The sequence below is a fragment of the Acanthisitta chloris genome, unplaced genomic scaffold, assembly GCF_000695815.1.
Source record: "Acanthisitta chloris isolate BGI_N310 unplaced genomic scaffold, ASM69581v1 scaffold16779, whole genome shotgun sequence".
Lineage (NCBI taxonomy): Eukaryota > Metazoa > Chordata > Aves > Passeriformes > Acanthisittidae > Acanthisitta > Acanthisitta chloris.
In genome coordinates, this window is record NW_008689980.1 from 1,175 (window position 1) to 20,375 (window position 19,201).

Here is a 19,201-nt window from a genome sequence, read left to right on the forward strand (position 1 = left end):
TTGCAGTGTGTGTATTACACATCTCTTGACATATGTGTGATCTTGCAACCAAAGTGGTTTTATTTTATTACCATTTTTTTTAGGTAGCTTTCTGATTCTGCTGTTAGGAGCTGAGGAAGAAGTATATATTTTCACTGCTTGGGTTTTTAAGATGATGGTAACAAAACCTGCCTGACTGGTGATCTGAAGATTGTTCACCTAAGCACAAAGCGATTTTATGGGATGTTAAGAGAATTGGCAAGTTTCAGTGGAGGCTTCTGTTAGAGAGCCTAATTTCTGTAAATATAAGTAGGAGTCTTGAAGAAAGTTTTGGTTTAGATTTGTGCAAATATTTATTTATGTGTAGAGCAGACATGGAAATTGAAAGAATACCTCTAAAGGGCTCTTCATTCTTTGCTTTGTCTGTTGTCTGTGCAGACAGGCTGTTGTTAGTGGTATTTATGTTCTTTTACTTATTTGTTGATAGTCCTTAGTTGTAGGAGCAAAGCAGCTATGGTGAGATTGAATGCTGAAAATCTTAATGCTTTGGAAATGCATGTGGTTGTGTTGTGTTCCCGAAGTGTTCTGAGCAGAGGGAATCACACATTAATTAAACTGAGTGTATGAGGTGAATGGTGGGATTCAGAGTCAAAGGTTGTGTTACCCTGAGTTACTCATGCACTGTGCAGACAGATAATGTATTTTCCCATTTTAAATGGCTGAAGTGATGTGACTGCCTGAACTTCACTTAAAGAACACAAAACCATTTTAGGATCTTTATTATTCTAGTTTTCTTTTTGAGTACCTTTTGAGTAACCTCCCCTGGCTGTGTTCAGGCCTTTCCAATTAGTTTGCCCCCTCACAAAAAGAGCTGAAGAATGTTGTTAGCCAGTGAATACATTTGCTAACTTTTTCTGTTTGTTTTTATTTCATCAGGTTGCTCAACATGAACTTTAACCGTCAACATCATTTAAAAAGTGAACAGAACATTATTTTTTCTTCTGAGAGCTGGCTACAGGATTCTGAGTCTCTCCTGCAGTGCAGTCCTATTCACTGCCTTTTCCTGGACCAGGGCATGGAGCTGTGTTCCTTCCTTCATGTTAGGTGCTAAGAGAGATATTTGTTTCATCAGAGGAAATGCAGATCCATGAAATTACGTTTTGTGCAAGTAAGTTAATGAGGAGGTATTTAAACTTTGCTATCACATAGTTCTTCTTTTGTTTATAGTGATATAGCTCCCCAAAGTCCCTGTGAGGATTGAGTTCCAAGTGGTAGAGGTGGTTATTGTCAGAGAACCATTACAGTTTAAAGCTCCTTTGCAATTTTGTCATGCTCTTCAGCTGCTGCCTTGGTTATATGGTTAGCAGCATAGTTAGGCAAATGGGTCCATTTGCATTCTGTGTGAATTGTCCTTCTGGGATCATGTGCATGAACTCGGAGATGGGAAAGTTTCTAGAACTATGGGTTTAATTTCTCAAATGCTTCGCACCAGCAGCTAATCTAGAGCAAGTCCTAAAGTTGGGGTTGTTTTTCTGGTTTTGTGTCCAGCTGATCAAAGCACTTTGTACAGGAGGTGAATTCCCTAGTGAAGTGCTGAAATAACAAGTGCACCTGATAAAAGCCCAAAGGTATTCAGCACACTGCAGGCAACAGTGGCTTCAACTGCTGCTGTGACTTCAGGGAAAGTCTGATGTGCTGTACAAGTAAAATACAAGGGTATTAACTTGGAATTTATTCAGCTAATGTGATGCATCTCCAAGGAGGTAGAAGTTTGACTGCTGATGAAGCTGAATTCCTTGAACTGAAAATTGCAGCACATTTTCAGTGCTTTCATTATTATATGCCTGTTTCTCTCTGAGGAGTAAATAACCTTGAAAGACCTGAGTGTTGTTTATTATTCAGCAAATATCCTGATATGTGTATATAACCCGTGGGTAGTGGGAAATAGGAAAGGTGAGAGTTCAGGGGAAAAAATAACTATTTCTTCTCTTCTATGAAGAGACAGTGTTATTTGGGGAGAATTTGAATTCCTGACTTTTGGGAATACAGTCCTTCAGTGACTGAGGCTTGTAAAGCACCTTCACGTCATCGTTTGAGACGTGCTGTAAACATGTCAGTGTTGCACACAGAAGCGTATTTCAGCTGTATTCAGAAATCTGTTTCCTTTTGCAGTTTGTGACTGGATGGGACTTGCGTAGCATCGTCCGAGGGAGGCAGAAATGTTTCTTTCATGGTCTCCGAAGTGATAGGTGCAGTATCTGGTAGGAGTCTGCAGAGCAGTGTTAGGGCCTGAGGAAGTGTTTGCTTTTGGCTTCGTATAAATTCTAGCAGTTCGCCCACTTGTAGGAGGCCAAATCTGTGTACTGATACTTAGCAGATCAGTAATCCTTCTTTTAATGCTTGTCTTGCTAAACTCCTGAATGTTTTGATTTAACGTAAAGTTTGAAGAACTTGAAGGCTTTAAAAATGTGTCTTCAGCCTCCAAATACTGTCTGCAGGCTCTGTGTTTATGCTGCTAAATGCCCACTATAAATTTTCTCCTTCTGATTGAGAAATGTTTAAACACCCAACTTTTAAAAGTGACCGTATTCCACAAAGCTTTAATTATTATGCTTTGAAAATTAAATACTGTCAAAGCATGTAGGCTTTGCTAGCACCATTTCAACCTGCTCAGTATTTGTGTCATACTGATAGACACATTCTGCAGATTTAAAGAAAATGGAGACCCAGATAAGAAACAGAACATTTCATGTTTAAGAAATCCCATTTTGAGCTGGAAAAGCTGGATTACATTTCTTGCTGTCCTAATCCTTGATTTCCTGTTTGATATTATATAAGTTGTGTCTGTTTGTCAGGATACTTAAGCATGTGCTCAATAACAGTTTCATGCAAGCACATTAATATTATTGCTTGATCAAGACCTGGATCTGTCATATCTTTACAGTACACATTTTTCCTCTCTAGCTTTTGTCCTTTATTTAGACTTAATTGTTGTACTCTTCAAGCAGTGACTCTTCTTGTTTAATGAAAGTGCTGCTGTTGTACTAAGGCTAAGTAACAGTGTTTCAATCCCCACAGGTATTTCTAGGTGAGGATTTGTGGAAGTTCAGGTAAAAAATACTTAGAAGCATGGCACTGATGTCAGATGTGCTGCTGCACATCTGTAGACTAATAGGTCCTGTTCAGTTAGGACCCTTGAGTTACACTTGAAAATCCTCACTGTGCCCCATTTGAAGCCTAAACCCAATATACAGCTTGAGAAGTTTGATTGGTCACAGTTGACTCCATCGTTTTTGCTCTTACCTTAATTCTGATTCCTCCTGATTTGTGTTTTGTTGTAGGTTGTCCTTAACTCTGTTGGCAATGTCTATGATTTTATCTGCCTCTGTGGTCCGTGTGAGGGATGGACTCCCACTGTCTGCATCAACTGATTATGACCAGAGCACGGGGATGCAAGAATGTAGAAAATACTTCAAAATGCTTTCAAAGAAACTTTCTCAGCTTCCTGATAGATGTACTCTGAAAACTGGACAGTATAATATAAAGTAAGGCTTCTTTTTGTATGTATTTGCAATCTCCTGGGTTATGTCTGTGAGTTAAAAAGTTAACAGTTCACATTAGAAATGCTTCATCAAACTAAGATTAATTCTTGGTAATATTTATGTATCAGAAGTTTAAAACTGAGAAATTGAAGAAAGATTTGAAACCTACTCAAACTTTGGTTGAAGTTCTTTTGCAAGGGCATGTAGTGATGGGACAAGGGGTTATGGTTTTAAACTGAAGGAGGGTAGGTTTGGATTAGATATTAGGAAGAAATTCTTCACTGTGAGGGTGGTGAGGCACTGGCACAGGTTGTCCTGAGAAGCTGTGGATGATTATCCCTGGAAGTGTTCAGGACGAGGTGTGATGGAGCTCTGAGCAGCTTGGTCTAGTGGAAGGTGTTCCTGCCCATGGCAGGGGTTGGAACTAGATTATCTATAGGTTTCCTTCCAATCTACTGTCAATACTTACTTAAATTTCAAGGTTATTTCTTATATTTAAACCATGTAAGCCATGACAGTTCAACTAGTGATCTCTTTAGTCTACAAAAATTTTAAAAACTGCCCAGGTACTTTTGTAACCAGCACTCTTGAAATCTCTTGGTTAGGATGTTTGTTAGGCCCTTTTGTTGCACCTGCAGGATTTCTGTTGACTTCTGAGAGACATGCCCTAACCCCAACCATAACTCAATAATTATTTCACAGTGTGACACTTGGATCATTGTGAAGTGATTCTTTGTTGTTTATTTGGAACTTTGCTTTGTATGTGATTTCAACTTAGTGTTGGTAACGAGGCGCACCTACTTGTAGTAGTTCACTTGCACTTTAGCTGAGCTAAATTCTGATACTGATTTAGATATACTATTTTTTATGAGGTAATTTCATCCTAACGCCTAGCAAGCACATAGAAGTTAGAGGGGTGGAAAGTATAGCACCTGAGTTTCCAGCTTTTCTGGGGATTAGGCCCAGGATGGACTATATGTTTCCAGTCAATGTTTTTGATTGGTTTGTCTTTTTTTTTTTTTTTTTCCTCCTTCCACCCCTGCTGTAGTTGGCTTGTAAACTGGTTAGCTTAAAAGAAGCTTTTCAGAACAAGGCATAAGGCTTAGGATGGGTTTTAATACTTTTGTAATAGTGTAAGTTACCTATCAAGATTTTGAAGAAGTTTGAATTTGTCATGGAAACATGGACTCTAATGAAATGCCTAAATGCAACATGCAATATGTATGTTGAAAATTATCCCTTTCTGATTTCATATTTGAAATCTCTGGTCATCCTTGCTGTTATCTTTGGAGAATTACTGATTTTATTTCTTTATTTCACAGTTTTATTTCTTCACGTGTTCTAAAAGAACCAACTGTTTTTACGTTTTTGGGATGCACCAAATCACATGTTCTGCATTTGAGATGAATGATAAGCTATAATGGGGCAAACTTGCTGTATGTTTCTCATTTGCTGTTTCGCATACGTGAGACTGTGCACATATGTACACACACCTGCACATATATGTGTAATGCAGCTTCTCATGTGATTGTACAGTGTGATGTCCAAGTAAAACATTGCCTAGAAGTAGATTGGAGTTTTTAGTAAACATTAATTCCTTTGCTACCACAGATAAATTTTTACTTTTCTGATTGTAGAATATGAGCTCAGACTAGGGAAGCAGCTAATTACCTGGATTTAAGTTTGAAATTTTGAATGTGTTGTCTCAATTATAGCTTCATAAGTTCCCTGGGGGTAAGCTATATGATGCTGTGCACTGAAAACTATCCCAGTGTCCTGGCTTTCTGCTTCCTGGATGAGCTTCAGAAGGAGTTCATCACTACCTACAATATGATGAAGACGAATACTGCAATCAGACCGTACTGTTTTATAGAGTTTGGTAAGGATCTGACTCTTTTTTTTTCCTTGATTCTCACACTAAGACAAGTGAGTATTTCAATAGATGCAACTTAATGCACACAAACCAAAAATGTCCAAGAGGATTTGGACAATATAGCTGTATTTCAAGTGGATTTAGAATCTGATTTAACTCCTGTTAGTCTGTAAAGAAATACTTCTGTGGGCATTAAATTAGTCTACTAGATTTTCGTCCAAACTTACTTATAATCTTTCTGTTCATTCCAGTAGGTTTTGGTTTAAGCCTTGTGTGACCAGCTCTGGAGTTCATCTTCTCCTAGTTAATAATCCTAGGAGTTGTTTGACTTCATACCTGGTGAAATACTTAATCTGTAAAGTCACTGAACTTCATAAATTTCTGAGTACAAGATTGCAGTTTCGTGTTTGCTCTTAGCTGTGCTGTAACTTGTGTTCAGTACATGAAAGGGGGAGATTTTTTTTTTGTTTTATGATCCAGTGAAGCATTTAATCTTTTGTCATGCAAACTCAAATGCAACTCATCCCTTATGCACCACATAACAGCTGTTACAAATTGCATTAATTTATGTTGCTTAATGCTGACTATTAGGCAGCTATTTTAGGTATTCTCATAGAACACATTAGAGCAAAAAGAACTGCAGTTTTAGAAATATGGGGGAAGATATTCCACTTGCTTGATTTCTGTCTATAATTCAGTCAGTTATTAACAGTTTCTGTATAACATCATTGTCTTCCTTAGGAAGATTTCTATGAACACTGTTCTTTTCTTTCCCAAACACCTTCTTTGTTCTACTGGTTGTTAAGTTAGAAATTAAGTCTATTGAAGTCTTTATATGGTATTAATTTTCTTCTCCTGAATGTTTTGCAAGCACATTTCATACTCAAGGATGTTTACACTTGAATGCAGGAGTTATTTTTTTTTATAAGGATGTTTACTAAACTAACAGAAAAGCTGGAATAAGTGCAGTAAATCCATTGTGTTAGAAATGCATTCAGTCTCATGCAGTGAAAAGTCATTAGTTTATTCACAGTTATTAAGTAATTAGATTTCTAAAGCTTAAATTCTTTTTTATCTGCAGAATTAAATAACCCATGATATATTAGCCACAAAACAGAAATACTGTTAAAAATCCAAGATAAATACAAAGACTTCAAACAATATATTTCAGTTCGTGATGTAGCAAAATGAGCTTTATGGACTTGGATTATTTAATTAACAAAAGCCCACAAAACTACACCATTTTATTTTAAATGTTACGCAGATAATTTCATCCAGAGGACCAAACAGAGATACAACAACACACGTTCCTTGTCAACAAAGATGAATCTTGCTGACATGCAGACAGAAATCAAACTGAGACCTCCTTATCAAATTTCCCTGTCAGAACTGGGTTCAGCCAATGGCTTTGCACATATATCTGTGGTGGAGTATAAGGGTACTGGTAAGATATCTGCAGGTAAGTTCCAGACTTCTGGGTTTGTATCCTTAAATGAGACAGATGAAGGGTAGTAGAATTCATTTTTGATGTGGTTTTTTTTTCCTTTAAAAAAAGCTTTTTCATGTTTTTAAAGCATAAAGCTGCCATGACCTTATGTGTATTTTAGCTTAGATGTGTGTTTTGTCCTCTGCTCAAAGTGCAGATCTTCCCAAGGCACTCAGAGAAATGAGTCTGGTCAATGCACTGCTTTATTGAGGGGAAAAAAACTGCATGAAAATAAGCAAATGAAGATGAGCACTTAACAAGGAGATGGTGTTTCTTTTTCTGACCTTTTAAGATTTCTAAAAATTTTTATTTCTGCCCAGTAAGACCCAATGATGACATAAGCTGAGAGCAGAGTGTCAGGAGCTAGAGGAGCTGCAGGGAGAAGCAGCACTTTGGGAAGCAGGAAAATCCAAAGAGCTGTGCTGGCTAAGAGGTGCACTAAAATAAGTACCTTGTGTATGATGTTAATAATTGCAGTTTTGTATAAAAATTGCTACATTAATTTAAGTAGTCATTAATCTTTTAAAACTTTATTATACTTCATATAGGAGGTAAATTTGACCTGGGTTAAAGGTTTGTGCTATTAAGTGGATGCTCTGAATCACTTTGATGCCCACCTGCAGGTATTTCCCAGCAGGACGGGAGCTTAAGACTTGCCAAGTCCTTGCACTAATACATGGACTCCACACGTGAAACTGATGTCATCTGATCTCAGTCTGCCAAGTCTAGTGAAGCAAAATCATAAATAGAATGAAAGGAAGTGTTGATTTTAATTACTTAATATATTCCCCTTTTTTCCCAAAGGCCCCTCTGTCTATAAGTTATCCTGGGCTGACATACACTGATGCCATTCACTTTACAGTGTCAGGGTGAAAACTGCAATTATAAATCTAAACACTTCCTGGAGTTTTGCAATGAAAGATCAGCTTCATTTTGTGCAGTCTGTGGATATATTGTATATACAATATTTTTGTGTATATTTGTATATTATTATATCATATGTTAATAGGATCTCTTTGCTAGTGCATTATCCTTGTTATGTCCTTACTCATAAGGATTACTCTAGAAGATTGAAAACTACTTTCTATTAAAGATGAAAAGCAAACAATAATCCCTGGGGTGCCCTATTTGTACTCTGGTGCCCCAGTCTTGAGAAGTCCAGGTGCTATGAGACACTGTTGTAGAAATAGTTTACCATCTCTGTATTTGCAGCTTAACAGTATAAGAGTTAGAATCTGGAAAATTAATAAAAGTGTGAAGATGTTTAAATTACTTAAACAGTGGAATCTTTTAAGCAGCACTGTACATACCTTTAATCATCTCCTTCCTGCTTACATCTGTGGGCTGTTTATAAAGGCATGTGATCCTGTGATACTTTCTTTTGCCACTTTTGATGCTTATATTATTTGCTCTTAATTATTGTCATGTAATTCGGCCTTGTGGAAAAGGTTATGGTGGCAGAAGTGGCAACTGGTTCACTCTGAAAATTGTCTAGATTCAAACCTTCTGCAGTTGGGAAAAGAAAAAGCAACAAGGATGAGAGAAGTTGGCCTATGCCAGAATTGGCTGGGGGTTTTTTAAAGTTGTTCATGGAGGAGGTTTTTATCAAGTTTCTGAGTAAAAGTGTTGGAAAGTCATATGAGTAAATTAAAATGCATACGAACCATTTCCCTTTTTACTATAAAGTAAGATTAAACAATAATTGTCAGTTGGTCTTCTTATTTTTTCACCTGCCTCTCCACAACTTTTGTCCTGCAGAAACGGTTCTGTTGTCCTCTTTTCTTTCCATGTCAATTTTCTTCTGTTTCTCTTTCAGTTACTTTTAACTTTCTTTTCCTCTGAATTCCATAGATCTCTGTTCAGTTATCCACTTCCTTCCTTGAGTTGCTGTAGAAACTCTCCATCAAAGGGCTGTACATTATGAGAGGTTTGCACTTTGCTCCTTTTCAGCTCTTCACATTTTAGATGCTATTGAATAACAGTGTCGTTTTTAGCAAGTCTGCTAGTGGTTTTGTAATTCTATACATTCATCACTTCTCTCCACCCTTGAAAAGAACTTTCTCTGGATATTTGCTGCCCACTCAGTTGGCTACACTTCAAAGTTTCTCCATAGCTCTAAGGACAAATTCTCACAAAAAGATATGGTTTGCCTAGTGTAATTTCCTGAATGTGCTGTCCTGTTAAAAAGTAGGACCAAGGATGTTAAATCAGGTTGAAGAGTGTGTGGAGGTAGGAAGTTAGGTGGATGCAAGTCTTGTTTTGTGGCAGACTTGGCCGTGTTAGTTTGGGCCATTCTGGGGAAGCAGTGACTGGTACTTGCTTATACAGTAGCTGAATGTGTAGCCCTGGTGTACTGTCCAGGCCTCCCATGTTGCTAAAGTAACTGAAAGTAGCTGCTCTTCTCCTTCAGTGCAACTTGTGCTGTGTGGTGAGGAATTGTGAGGTAATTATGAGTGTGTGAAGCATGAAGTGTGCAGATTATAGATGGAATTTTCCTTCAGAGGTGAGTGTAGGTGTTGGCAGGCATTAGAAAGAGGTGACAGCATGCTGATGTGTGATGCTTTATGTTGGTGTAAATTTACTGTTTCCTAAGCTTTTTTGCAATGAAGGAACAGTCGTCAAATAAGAAGTTATTTTCTGCCTGATGAGAATACTCAATTTTTGGTTTTAATTTTTTTTTTTACACTTTAGTTTTAAATAAACATTTTTACAAGTAGTGCAGTTTCTCACATCGTGTAATTTTCCTAAATTTTTATTTAAATGTCAACATTAAATTCAGTATTTGTGCTTTGAATTGAGGATGTTTGATATGGCACTTATTGCATTTCTAAGATTGATGGATGTATCAGCTCAGCTGCCCTTGCCCCTGCCTGCTCTGACATTCCTCCTTCATTCTTTTGGTTTTGCCTTCATTTTTTCATATATAAATGGCTCTTGTTGCTTTGCTTGTAGCACTAAAATCTGTTCGGCTCTGGAGAGTTTAATGACATCAGCAGCAGTGTGCAATGTCCTTTGAATTTTTGTAATTTGTTTTCATATTTTAATAAGAGATAAAAACTGGTATTTTATGATCCTTCATAGATGCTCTTGATCTAACTGACAAGGCTCTTTACTTTTCCACCCTCCCTGTTCTCGAAGTGGTGTTTTAAGTGCTGCTTTAACACAGGGTGATTTTAAGTTACCTGATACATGGGGAAAATGAGATTGTCAGGGGAGCTATGTGTGGAGAGCAGTGGGCTAATTTTATCCACCAGTTAATGAAATGGAATTACTTTTGGCTAAAAACAGTCACACACCCCCTCAGCTTTTTGCCACTCTCTAGATGAGATGGTTTAAAAAAGCCAAAGCTAAACAAGCAGTTAGGAGTTGCAGAACGAGAGTGGTTTGGGATGCAAATAGCATATCTAACCTCTACTGAGTGATTGCTGGGAGTTATGTGCCCTACAGTCAGAACAGCTCTGAAAGTTAAATAAGGGTTATGCTTTTATTTAAAAAAACCCCCAACTGATCACACTGTTAAATTCAGCACAAATGAATTATCTGAACTTGTTCTGTGTTTTATTTTTGTGTTACCAGACACTCATAATTAGACAGCCCTGCCTGCTTATCAGTGGGAAATAGCTTTTGTCATTTTTTCTTTAGATTCTGTAACTTCATAAAGTGCTTGAAAAACCTTTTTCCTGGGTCTGTGCATTGCAAAGAACTGGGATCGACACCCCTCTCTCTATTAACGTTACAGTTCATTAACCTCATTGTTCACATCTTTACACTTGGTTGATTTGAACAGAATGATTTGGGTCTGGCTCAGTAGTCACATTGTTTTCCCAGTGTCATCCAGACTGTTAGTAGTTGTGCATTGTTTTGTCATATTTGCTTTCTGTTATTAATTATGGAAAGACACAGGAATGAGGAACATACACAACTGTTACACACTTGTGACCCTAGATAAGCCTCAAGGAGTGGGTGTGCATGGTAAGAAAGTGTGTTTTCATTTTCATGTGTTTTCTAAGAGGTTTCTAAGCACTGTCTGGAAGGTCTGTATAGATGCTAACTTAGTTTCAGAGCTGTTTTTTTGTGTGTTTGGTAGCACTCACTGGCTGCAATTTTTAAGGCATGGGACTGTGATAGCTTCTGTTCAGCAAACAAGCTAAATCAGCCTCCATATCTGGCTCATGCGTTAGTGTTAAAGGGCAGTGGAGGTTGTGAGAGGAGATACATGACTTATTAGCTGTTTACTAATTGTGGACAGATTTCACTAGCAAGTGCATCTTTTACTATTGATTTCCTGGCATGTGTGAGCAGCTACCAGTACCATACTGAATAAATGAAATGTATTGAGGTAGAGACTAGATATAACGAAACAGTTATATATGTGAACTGAAGGAAATTTTTCTTTTTGTTAAACCTTGTTCTGAAATATTTTAAATGTTTCTTCTTCTTTTTAGAAAAAAAAGATTGACATTTTGTGGTTTGCTTCAGTGATCTCTTGAGCCTAGAAGCCTCTGAAAAATGAGATTGCTATTTTACTAATTTTCTAAAGACATTGCTTTGACCTTTGGTATCTTTTTTTGATCTTCTGCTTTGCAGCTCCTCATCAGCGTCTGGAACCTGTGACTCTGCCAGGGATTGTCTCATTTGTGCTTAGTCTGTTATGTGGAGCTTTGAATTTAATTCGTGGCTTTCATGCCATAGAAAGCCTTCTCCAGGTATCGTACATGTCCATGAATTTAAAAGTTATGCATCATAGCAATCATAATTATCACTTTAGAAGATGCTATTTGAACTAAGTCTTGCCAGTTTTATTTCCAGAAATGCTGTTTGTTAGGTCAGGCCTCTGTTTTTGAACCCTGTGTTTGTGATCTGTGCATCCTTCTTGGGTGTGATGCCTCATTCATTGAGGCTGTGAGTTTCAGCAGCAGTGGAAAGTGGGTGGCCAACTCCTTCCCTAGGTACCTTGGTAGCAGTGAGTGTATGTGAACATAATGTTCTGTTTTCTAAATTTATGCCAGTGTATGAGGCATTTAATTTCTATAGATGCTATTTAAAAGCACTTGAGTGAAATGATGAACAGCTTGGAAAATCTGGCCAGTGTTTTTGAAAAGTCCACAGACTGGGGAGGGATCTTTAAACAGGATTTGTAAAATTGTTTTTTAGAAACCTGTTTTAGTTTTTCTTTGTCTTTAATAAGACTCCTTAAGTAGGATGCTTATTTCTCTTTGGGTGCTGAAAGGATCAATTTAAGGGACAACTGTCCAGTGATTTCTTCTAAACCCCCCTCACCTCCTCAAAGAACACTCCCCCCACCAAAACAACCTCCCCAAACACATCATTTTCTGTAAACTCTCTCCTCTGACCCTCCCTGTAGCCTTTCAGCTTCTCTGTATTACATTTCTTCTGCTGGTTGTGTTCTCATTGCTACGGTGGCACTGCTAGTGGTTTGTGATTCCAAGCAATTCCAGTGAATGTGCTGGTAGTGTTTGCAGCGTGCACAGAGAGTTCATGTGTTCTACCACAGAAAAAGACTTCCTTTCCATTTCATGGCTCTGTTGGTGTGGTGATAGAGGTAGAAACCAAAAACCCTATGGAAGGCTTCAGAAGAAAATAGTAATCCTCTTGCTTGGCAGATAGATAATCTTTTTATTCAAACATATATCTGGACTTTATAAAATCATGGAGTCATTTAGGTTGGAAAAGACCTGAGTCCAAGCATTAGCTCAGCACGGCTGAGTTCACCACTAAACCATGTCCCTAAGTGCCACATGTACAAAGCTTTTAAATTCCTCCAGGGATGGTGACTCAACCACTTCCCTGGGCAGCCTGTTCCAGTGCTTGACAAGCCTTTCAGGGTAGAAATTTTTCAAACATCCAATCTAAACCTCCCCTGGTGCAACTTAAAGCCATTTCCTGTCATCCTATCACTTGTTACTTGGGAGTAGAGACACCCACCTTGCTACAGGCTCCTTTCAGGTAGCTGCAGAGAGTAATAAGTTCACTCCTGAGCCTCCTCTCCTCCAGGTTAAACATTTCCTCAGCTGCTCCTTGTGAGTCTTAGTCTCTAGGACTTTCACCAGCTAACTGCAATATTTTTGGTACTTAATGGATTTCTTATGGAAGTAAGGTAAAGAGGATGACCTGTATTCCAGATGTCTTAAATAGTTATTGCTATATATAAAGATTTAATAAGCAGTAACATTGAGGTCTCAGCATTTCCTGAAGGCTAATGGATAGATGAACAGGACTATTGAAAATGTTCCATGCTAGGTCCTTCTTTTTGAGTTGTTTTTGGTGTTTTTTTTAATAAAGAAAACCCAAGAATGAAATAGTGAATACTTATCCCTAATTAGATTTTTCTGTGTTATGCACAATTCTCTCAGTTTATAAATAGGAGTGAATTTAAAGTACACTGGAGTACAAATAGTACTGAACAGATTTCTGCCACTTAGTGTGCTGTTTCTAGAACTTATTTTGTTACCTTTCTGCAGCTGATTTTTTGAAAAGGAATGCCAGTGTTAGATTAACCTATGTAAGTGATGACAGGACAGCCAGTTAATTTTATTCTATATGTCATTGCATCTGGGGGTAATAGATGGCAGTACAGATGGAAGATAATTTCCATTTCCCACAAATGAGGCACACTAAAAATCCATTAAAATTTCTCTCAATTTACTTTATTATGGAAAAATCCACAAGGTTTAAGGAGAAATAATCCAAAACATGATTAATGGAATGTCTTGTAAGAAGTCATCAAAAGCATCTCTGAATTATCGTTTCCTTTATAATCAGATTTTTTGTATGGGTGTTAGTAAAGCTCTGGTACAATCTGTAGCTGTAGACCAGCAAATCTGTAGTGGCACCGAGGCAAGACTTACACAGGGTGTAGGAGTTACTGCACTGTGTAAGTGAGTTGTATGTGCAGATATACAAAGTTTTTCCTAGCCAACACTGGAGATGCTTCACTCTGAACATGCTCTGAGCAGACGCAAGTTGTATTTCCTAATGGACCACCTTCCTCTCAAAATTGTATTCACTCTCAAGGAATAGCATTTGCATGGGTACCCATTTTTTTCCGGGGAAAGGTTTTGATTGATGTTTGTTGCAAATGCAGTTAGAATAGTCACTGAATATGTAAATTTATTCTGCTCAGCTCTGTAGAAACTATATCAACCCGTTTGAATAAGTTTAGAAGGGTTTGTTTTGGGGTTTTTTTTAACACATAGGAGAAAGATCTGTCACTTCTAGTAAATTTTTCCATATTTTCCTTCAAGAAAACTTAATTTCCAATGGTCTCTGATAAATTCCTGCGCTGCTGTTCGCTCTCACTGCCAGGAGTGCAGAGCTGCCTCCTTATTCTCTGTGTAGAGTTTTACCCCACCCTAGTGGCCAGTTTGGGTCTTTGCCTTCTATCTCGTTTCCATTTTGTGGAGCTGGAGGAAGGCACAGTTCTGCAAAGCTGATATTAAAGATAATGACTTTTCAAAGGCATCTGGAGAAGGTAAGTATCCAGTGTTAGACCTGGACTTGCTTTAAGGCTCTTGGAAATCTCAGCATTACTTGTCTCTTGTGAATAAACATTTTGGTCAGATTCCAGACCTTGGTGTGTTTTTCCCAGATGTAAATGTAAGCACTGATTAGCCCTAGCTCTTGGTTTAGTGTAGGATAAGGATTATTATAAATATCTATGTGAAACTATTTTAACATAGAATAATTAATAACTTTCAGACTGTAAATGACTGGTATTTCACTGACACATTGTACAACTTGGCTTTTTGTTTTGTTTTATCCTCACAGAATGAAGGTGAAGACTTCAGCTATGTTATTGCATTTTTTCTTGGAACAGCAGCCTGTTTGTACCAGGTGTGTTCTTCCCTCTGCATAATTCACCAGAGTTTAGAAACATTACCCAGTTGTGCACAAATGTCATCATGCTTAAATGTCACAGATACTTGAATGGGGTGATGATAAAAGATAATTTCTGCACTGTTTTATTTCATTAATCATAAACTATCATATAGTAGGCTGACACAAAGAGCTTCTGTTTGCTGACGTGTTTCTCCAGTTAGAAGACTGAGACATTTACTTTTCTGTTTGGAGCTTACAATTTACCTCTGAAATCACCAGCAGTGCAGGTTATAGTATTTTCTTTAAGTAGTAGTTTCAAAGTTCAGGTAGACTTAAACCATCAGAAGAAATGCCTTACTTAATAGCTAGGCACTACACCCCAGAATTTTCCTCACTTTGTACATTGTTGTGCATTTCTTTCCTTTTCAGAGCTTTCAGGCACTTTTCACTGTGCTTTCCTTCTCCTGTCTGATACTTCACGATGCTTTTCACATCTGTGGGTTTTCCATTTCTGCATCTGAATTTGACTTTCCTGTATAATTTATAACAAGGGTTTCTCGTGCCCATTGCCATCTGCCATTCAGTGACACTGCTGTTACATTAAGCTGTGTCTGCAGTGTCTGTTGAGCTCAATTGCTGTTATTATAATTCCTTTGACTGTTACTTGCACTTGCAGAGTATGTAAATTCTACTTTTTTTCTGTGTGCCAATGTTTAGCGCAGTGTCAGTAAAACAGAATAGTCTCAGGATTTTCCTTTTAGATCAGCCCTTTTATCAGTCAGCCTTTTGTCCAGGTTACCTGTAATCTCCATTCTGTACAACATATCTCTACCAAAATGTCACAATACAACTTCATCACTTGGTGACTTTCTGTCAACTTCTGCCTTTAAATAGTTCAGATGGTTGTTAATTTTCCACACCAACAGTCTGTTCCATATCAGATAAGCTGGAGCTCCTCCATTCTTTTTTTTTTTTTTTTGAAAAATGCACATTCTTTCCTCCTCTCCCATATTAGAAACCTTATTCTTTATAAAGGATTCATGTCTGTGCGTTGAGATGTAAGGACATAGGTCTTTCCTGCACTGTCTGCCTCGAGTAGAGCTGTTAGAAAGAAAGAGTCCATGCGACTTGGAGTGTACTCTTCCTCACCCTCTGAAATCATCTCTGCAACATGTCATTGGTCAGTTTTCAGAACTGAGAGGGTTGTTGGTTCTCTGGCACATTCTGATGTTCTTTTGCCACACTTAGGAGTTCAGGACCTTAATTGCCTGTGTTGCATGGCAGCACACCTCGTTGCCATTCACACACCAGGCACATACCATGCTGTGTTGTCTTGTTTAGTTAACAACAACATAGCAATGTGTTTCTAGTTTCCAAGAAATGTTTGTAACCCAGGTGTGCTGGCAAAAACCAGGACTTCCCTGGGATATGATGTTTCAGACTCACTGGCATGTTTTGTGTTCCTCCAGTGTTTCTAGTCTGAAGAAGAAAGTGTCCAAAAGTAACAACTGTTTCAGTTGTACCTGATGTGCAAAGCCTCTGGAGCAAAGTCTTCAGTCGTTTCCTAACACGTATTAAAAAAAAATCAAAAATCAAAATCTCTGAAGCAGCACAGAGTAGCTTTCTACAGAAAAGCATGTTCAGTGATTGCCAGAATAACACTTCCCTTTAGGAGTGAAAAAACCCTCAATAGTTTGATAACAGCACTTGTAGTAAGGTGTTAAAACCAGTGTTTGGCCTTTTGACTGGTGCTCTGTTTTGCAAGGGACAAATCTTCCAGCACCTCGGACCTACACTGATTAAAGATAAACTTCAGAATTAACTGAAACCAGTTCTTCACTGAAATTCAGTCATTCGGCATCATGTTGCAGTAGCATTTTTAAACTTCTGTAGTGTTTTTGGTTTTTCAGCCCTTCATATTTGTTAATCATTTTGATGAAGCATATCCTGACTCTTGTTTTAATCTTGGAAGCAGTCACACTTCTTCATACATTGTCAGTGCAAGCGACAACACGAGGAAATGAGCTGAATTCTTATTGCTGAGATGTTAGTACCAACTAATTGCTCTTTTAGATATGTCTTCTGAAACTGTCAGCACAAGTGGGTTGCATTTACTCTGCTCAAAATGGCCAAGCAGGTTCAGAGCAACTCTTCTGGATTCTGAAACATGCAGATTACTCATCTCTAGTTTTAGCTTTGGAGGAAGGACATACAAATCTTACTGATACTGCCAGTACTCACCTCCCTGGAGATAGATACCCAGAAATTACAAGTAGCTTTGTTGATCTCAGCCAGCCTTGCAGTGGAAACACACGCTTCATAGCAAAGTGGTTGAGATCAAACAGAATATAAAGTAACCTTAATAAATTGCATTGTTCAGTTGCAAATGTGCAAAGCTTCGGCTCTTTTTTGAGGAACATGAAAAATGAAAAAAAAAAGTAGAGTTTCACTGATAAAATGTGGCAAACGCTCAAGAAGAACGGAAATGACACTTAGATAATCTGATGATGGATGCTGTTAAATTTTTGTGAGCATGGTTATATATCTACTGGGAACAGATTTGGAATGCAAAGTAAGCACAAATAATGTTATCTACCTTAAAGCGCAGTGAAAACTTTCTTCAGCAGGCAGAAACACCTAGAATCCAGGGGGGGAAAAGAACTTTTTTTTATTAGCAGTTAAGAAAGTAATTTGAACAGCAGCAGAAGTAAAAATAATGCTTAAAAGCTGTGTCCATTTAGAGATGAAAACTGAGGTGAGAGACTTGAACAGATTTCAGTTGCAGTAGGGAGAAGTCAGAGTAAGGAACTGTGGGCTGTCCTGACACCGTTACACCACAGTGTGCAGAAACAGACCCTTAATGTGTGGTAGAATTACACCTGAGCAGCTGTGTGTTTCTCTCCAGATGTGATCCACTTGCAGCAGCTGGAGTGGCTGTTTGTGGCCCTGTCTGCATGTACCAGTTAATCCTTGGCTTTACCCCTGGTGTCCTCCCTATCCTTCCTGTTGCTTTGCCTGAAGAAGAGTTATCAGTGGCTCTTGTTCCTTCCCCCCTGCTCAGGTGGAACAGAGTGTATTTTGACTAGAGATTTCTGGGAACATCCACTTTCTTTTGTCATGAGCCACTCATTGCAGGCACTGATCAATTATTATGAGAGAATTGTTCTCAGAAGGGGTTTCATGGAACCTAAATGTATTGACATCAGGTACTGCTCACCCTTCCATGGCTGCTGAAGTGATCCTGTTCTTACATGTTCGAGTCAAACTTTTCCTTGTTTTGTCTGTAATTTCTCAGTGACTCCATAGTGTTTCTTCAGTGGAAGTTATTTCCCATGAGATAATCTGCTTCCTTTTTTGTTTCCTGGCAGTGTTACCTGTTTGTATACTACACGGGCTGGAGGAATGCCAAATCCTTCCTGTCCTTTGGGCTGATCTGCCTGTGTAACATGTACCTGTATGAACTGCGCAACCTGTGGCAGCTCTTCTTCCATGTGACTGTGGGAGCATTTTCTACCTTACAAATCCGACTGCGACAGCCACAGGGAAAGTCTCCTGACTACAATGTCTGACCAGTCCTGGAACACTTACAGGAGGTCTTGTTCCAGTAGTTACTCACTCTCAGGAATGTAAAGCTGTTCTCCAAAAGAAGATGCTGTCTGGATGGGGCTTTTTTTTTTTAACAATTCAGTGTGAGATGCCTGTGGACATTTTTCACTTGATGGTTGAACCTTTTTTTTTAATTATTTTTTATTTTCTTGGCAAGGACACAAAAGAATATGGGACTGGAGGAGGAAAGTGGGGCATATCCATGCAGTGAAATGTATGTAGGGACACCAATTTTGGGGAATTTGCTGGCATAAAAAAGCTTCATTCAAAAGTATGTTAGTGGAAGGAATGTGTAGAGTATGTGTTCTGCATATCATGCAAGCTTTTCACTTCCAAAATCAGTTTTGCCTTTGTGAGGCAGTAGGGAATAGGCCAAATAAGTAATAATAATGCTATGGCATATTAGCAAACTAGATGTGGAATGTGTAAGATGCTAAATTTTGGAATGTTTTGTTTCACATTGACATATGTGTGAATGTTTTCTTAATTAAAATGTAACCTGGAAACTCAGTTTTTGGGGATCAGCTTCACCCGTGGCCCTCTGTCTAGTGCTATAAGTTCTTTAGTGTTTTTTCACTAATGATTTTCTTTTAATTATCCTTTGAAAGTGATCTATGTAGGTTGCTTTTTAGTAACTATTCAAAAAAGTTCTGCCACTTAACCCAGGATTTTTGCACGCTTCCTGTGTTTGGACTCTGGAAGGGTTGAAAGAAAACTGATTGGTGAGTAAATGGAATGACTTGTACTTGTTGGACTCTTGTTCTTCTTTTCATATGTTCTTCATTACTTTCAGAAGTCGATGAATGATTAGCTCAAACCTGAGATAAAAACACTGGTGACAGGAAAATAATAAATCAGTCTGATTAGCTTAAACAA

General features: G+C 38.2%; 1 protein-coding gene across 1 annotated transcript; it reads left to right on the forward strand.

The window, feature by feature from the left end:
* The first annotated feature begins 910 nt into the window (after positions 1-910).
* SEC22A (SEC22 vesicle trafficking protein homolog A (S. cerevisiae)) lies at positions 911-18,458 on the forward strand. Its single transcript, XM_009081648.1, has 7 exons — positions 911-1,147; positions 3,321-3,524; positions 5,237-5,400; positions 6,659-6,853; positions 11,468-11,586; positions 14,669-14,734; positions 18,088-18,458. The coding sequence occupies exons 2-7, from the start codon at positions 3,343-3,345 to the stop codon at positions 18,286-18,288; spliced, it is 927 nt and encodes a 308-aa protein (XP_009079896.1). The 5' UTR covers positions 911-1,147; positions 3,321-3,342; the 3' UTR covers positions 18,289-18,458.
* Positions 18,459-19,201: the final 743 nt, after the last annotated feature.

Bases quoted from the DNA above. Each gene is read 5' to 3' on its own strand.
- SEC22A (XM_009081648.1), top strand. From the start codon at position 3,343: ATGTCTATGATTTTATCTGCCTCTGTGGTCCGTGTGAGGGATGGACTC. The intron at 3,525-5,236 runs GTAAGGCTTCTT...TCTCAATTATAG, and splicing joins ACTGGACAGTATAATATAAA to CTTCATAAGTTCCCTGGGGG. The intron at 11,587-14,668 runs GTATCGTACATG...TTATCCTCACAG, and splicing joins CCATAGAAAGCCTTCTCCAG to AATGAAGGTGAAGACTTCAG.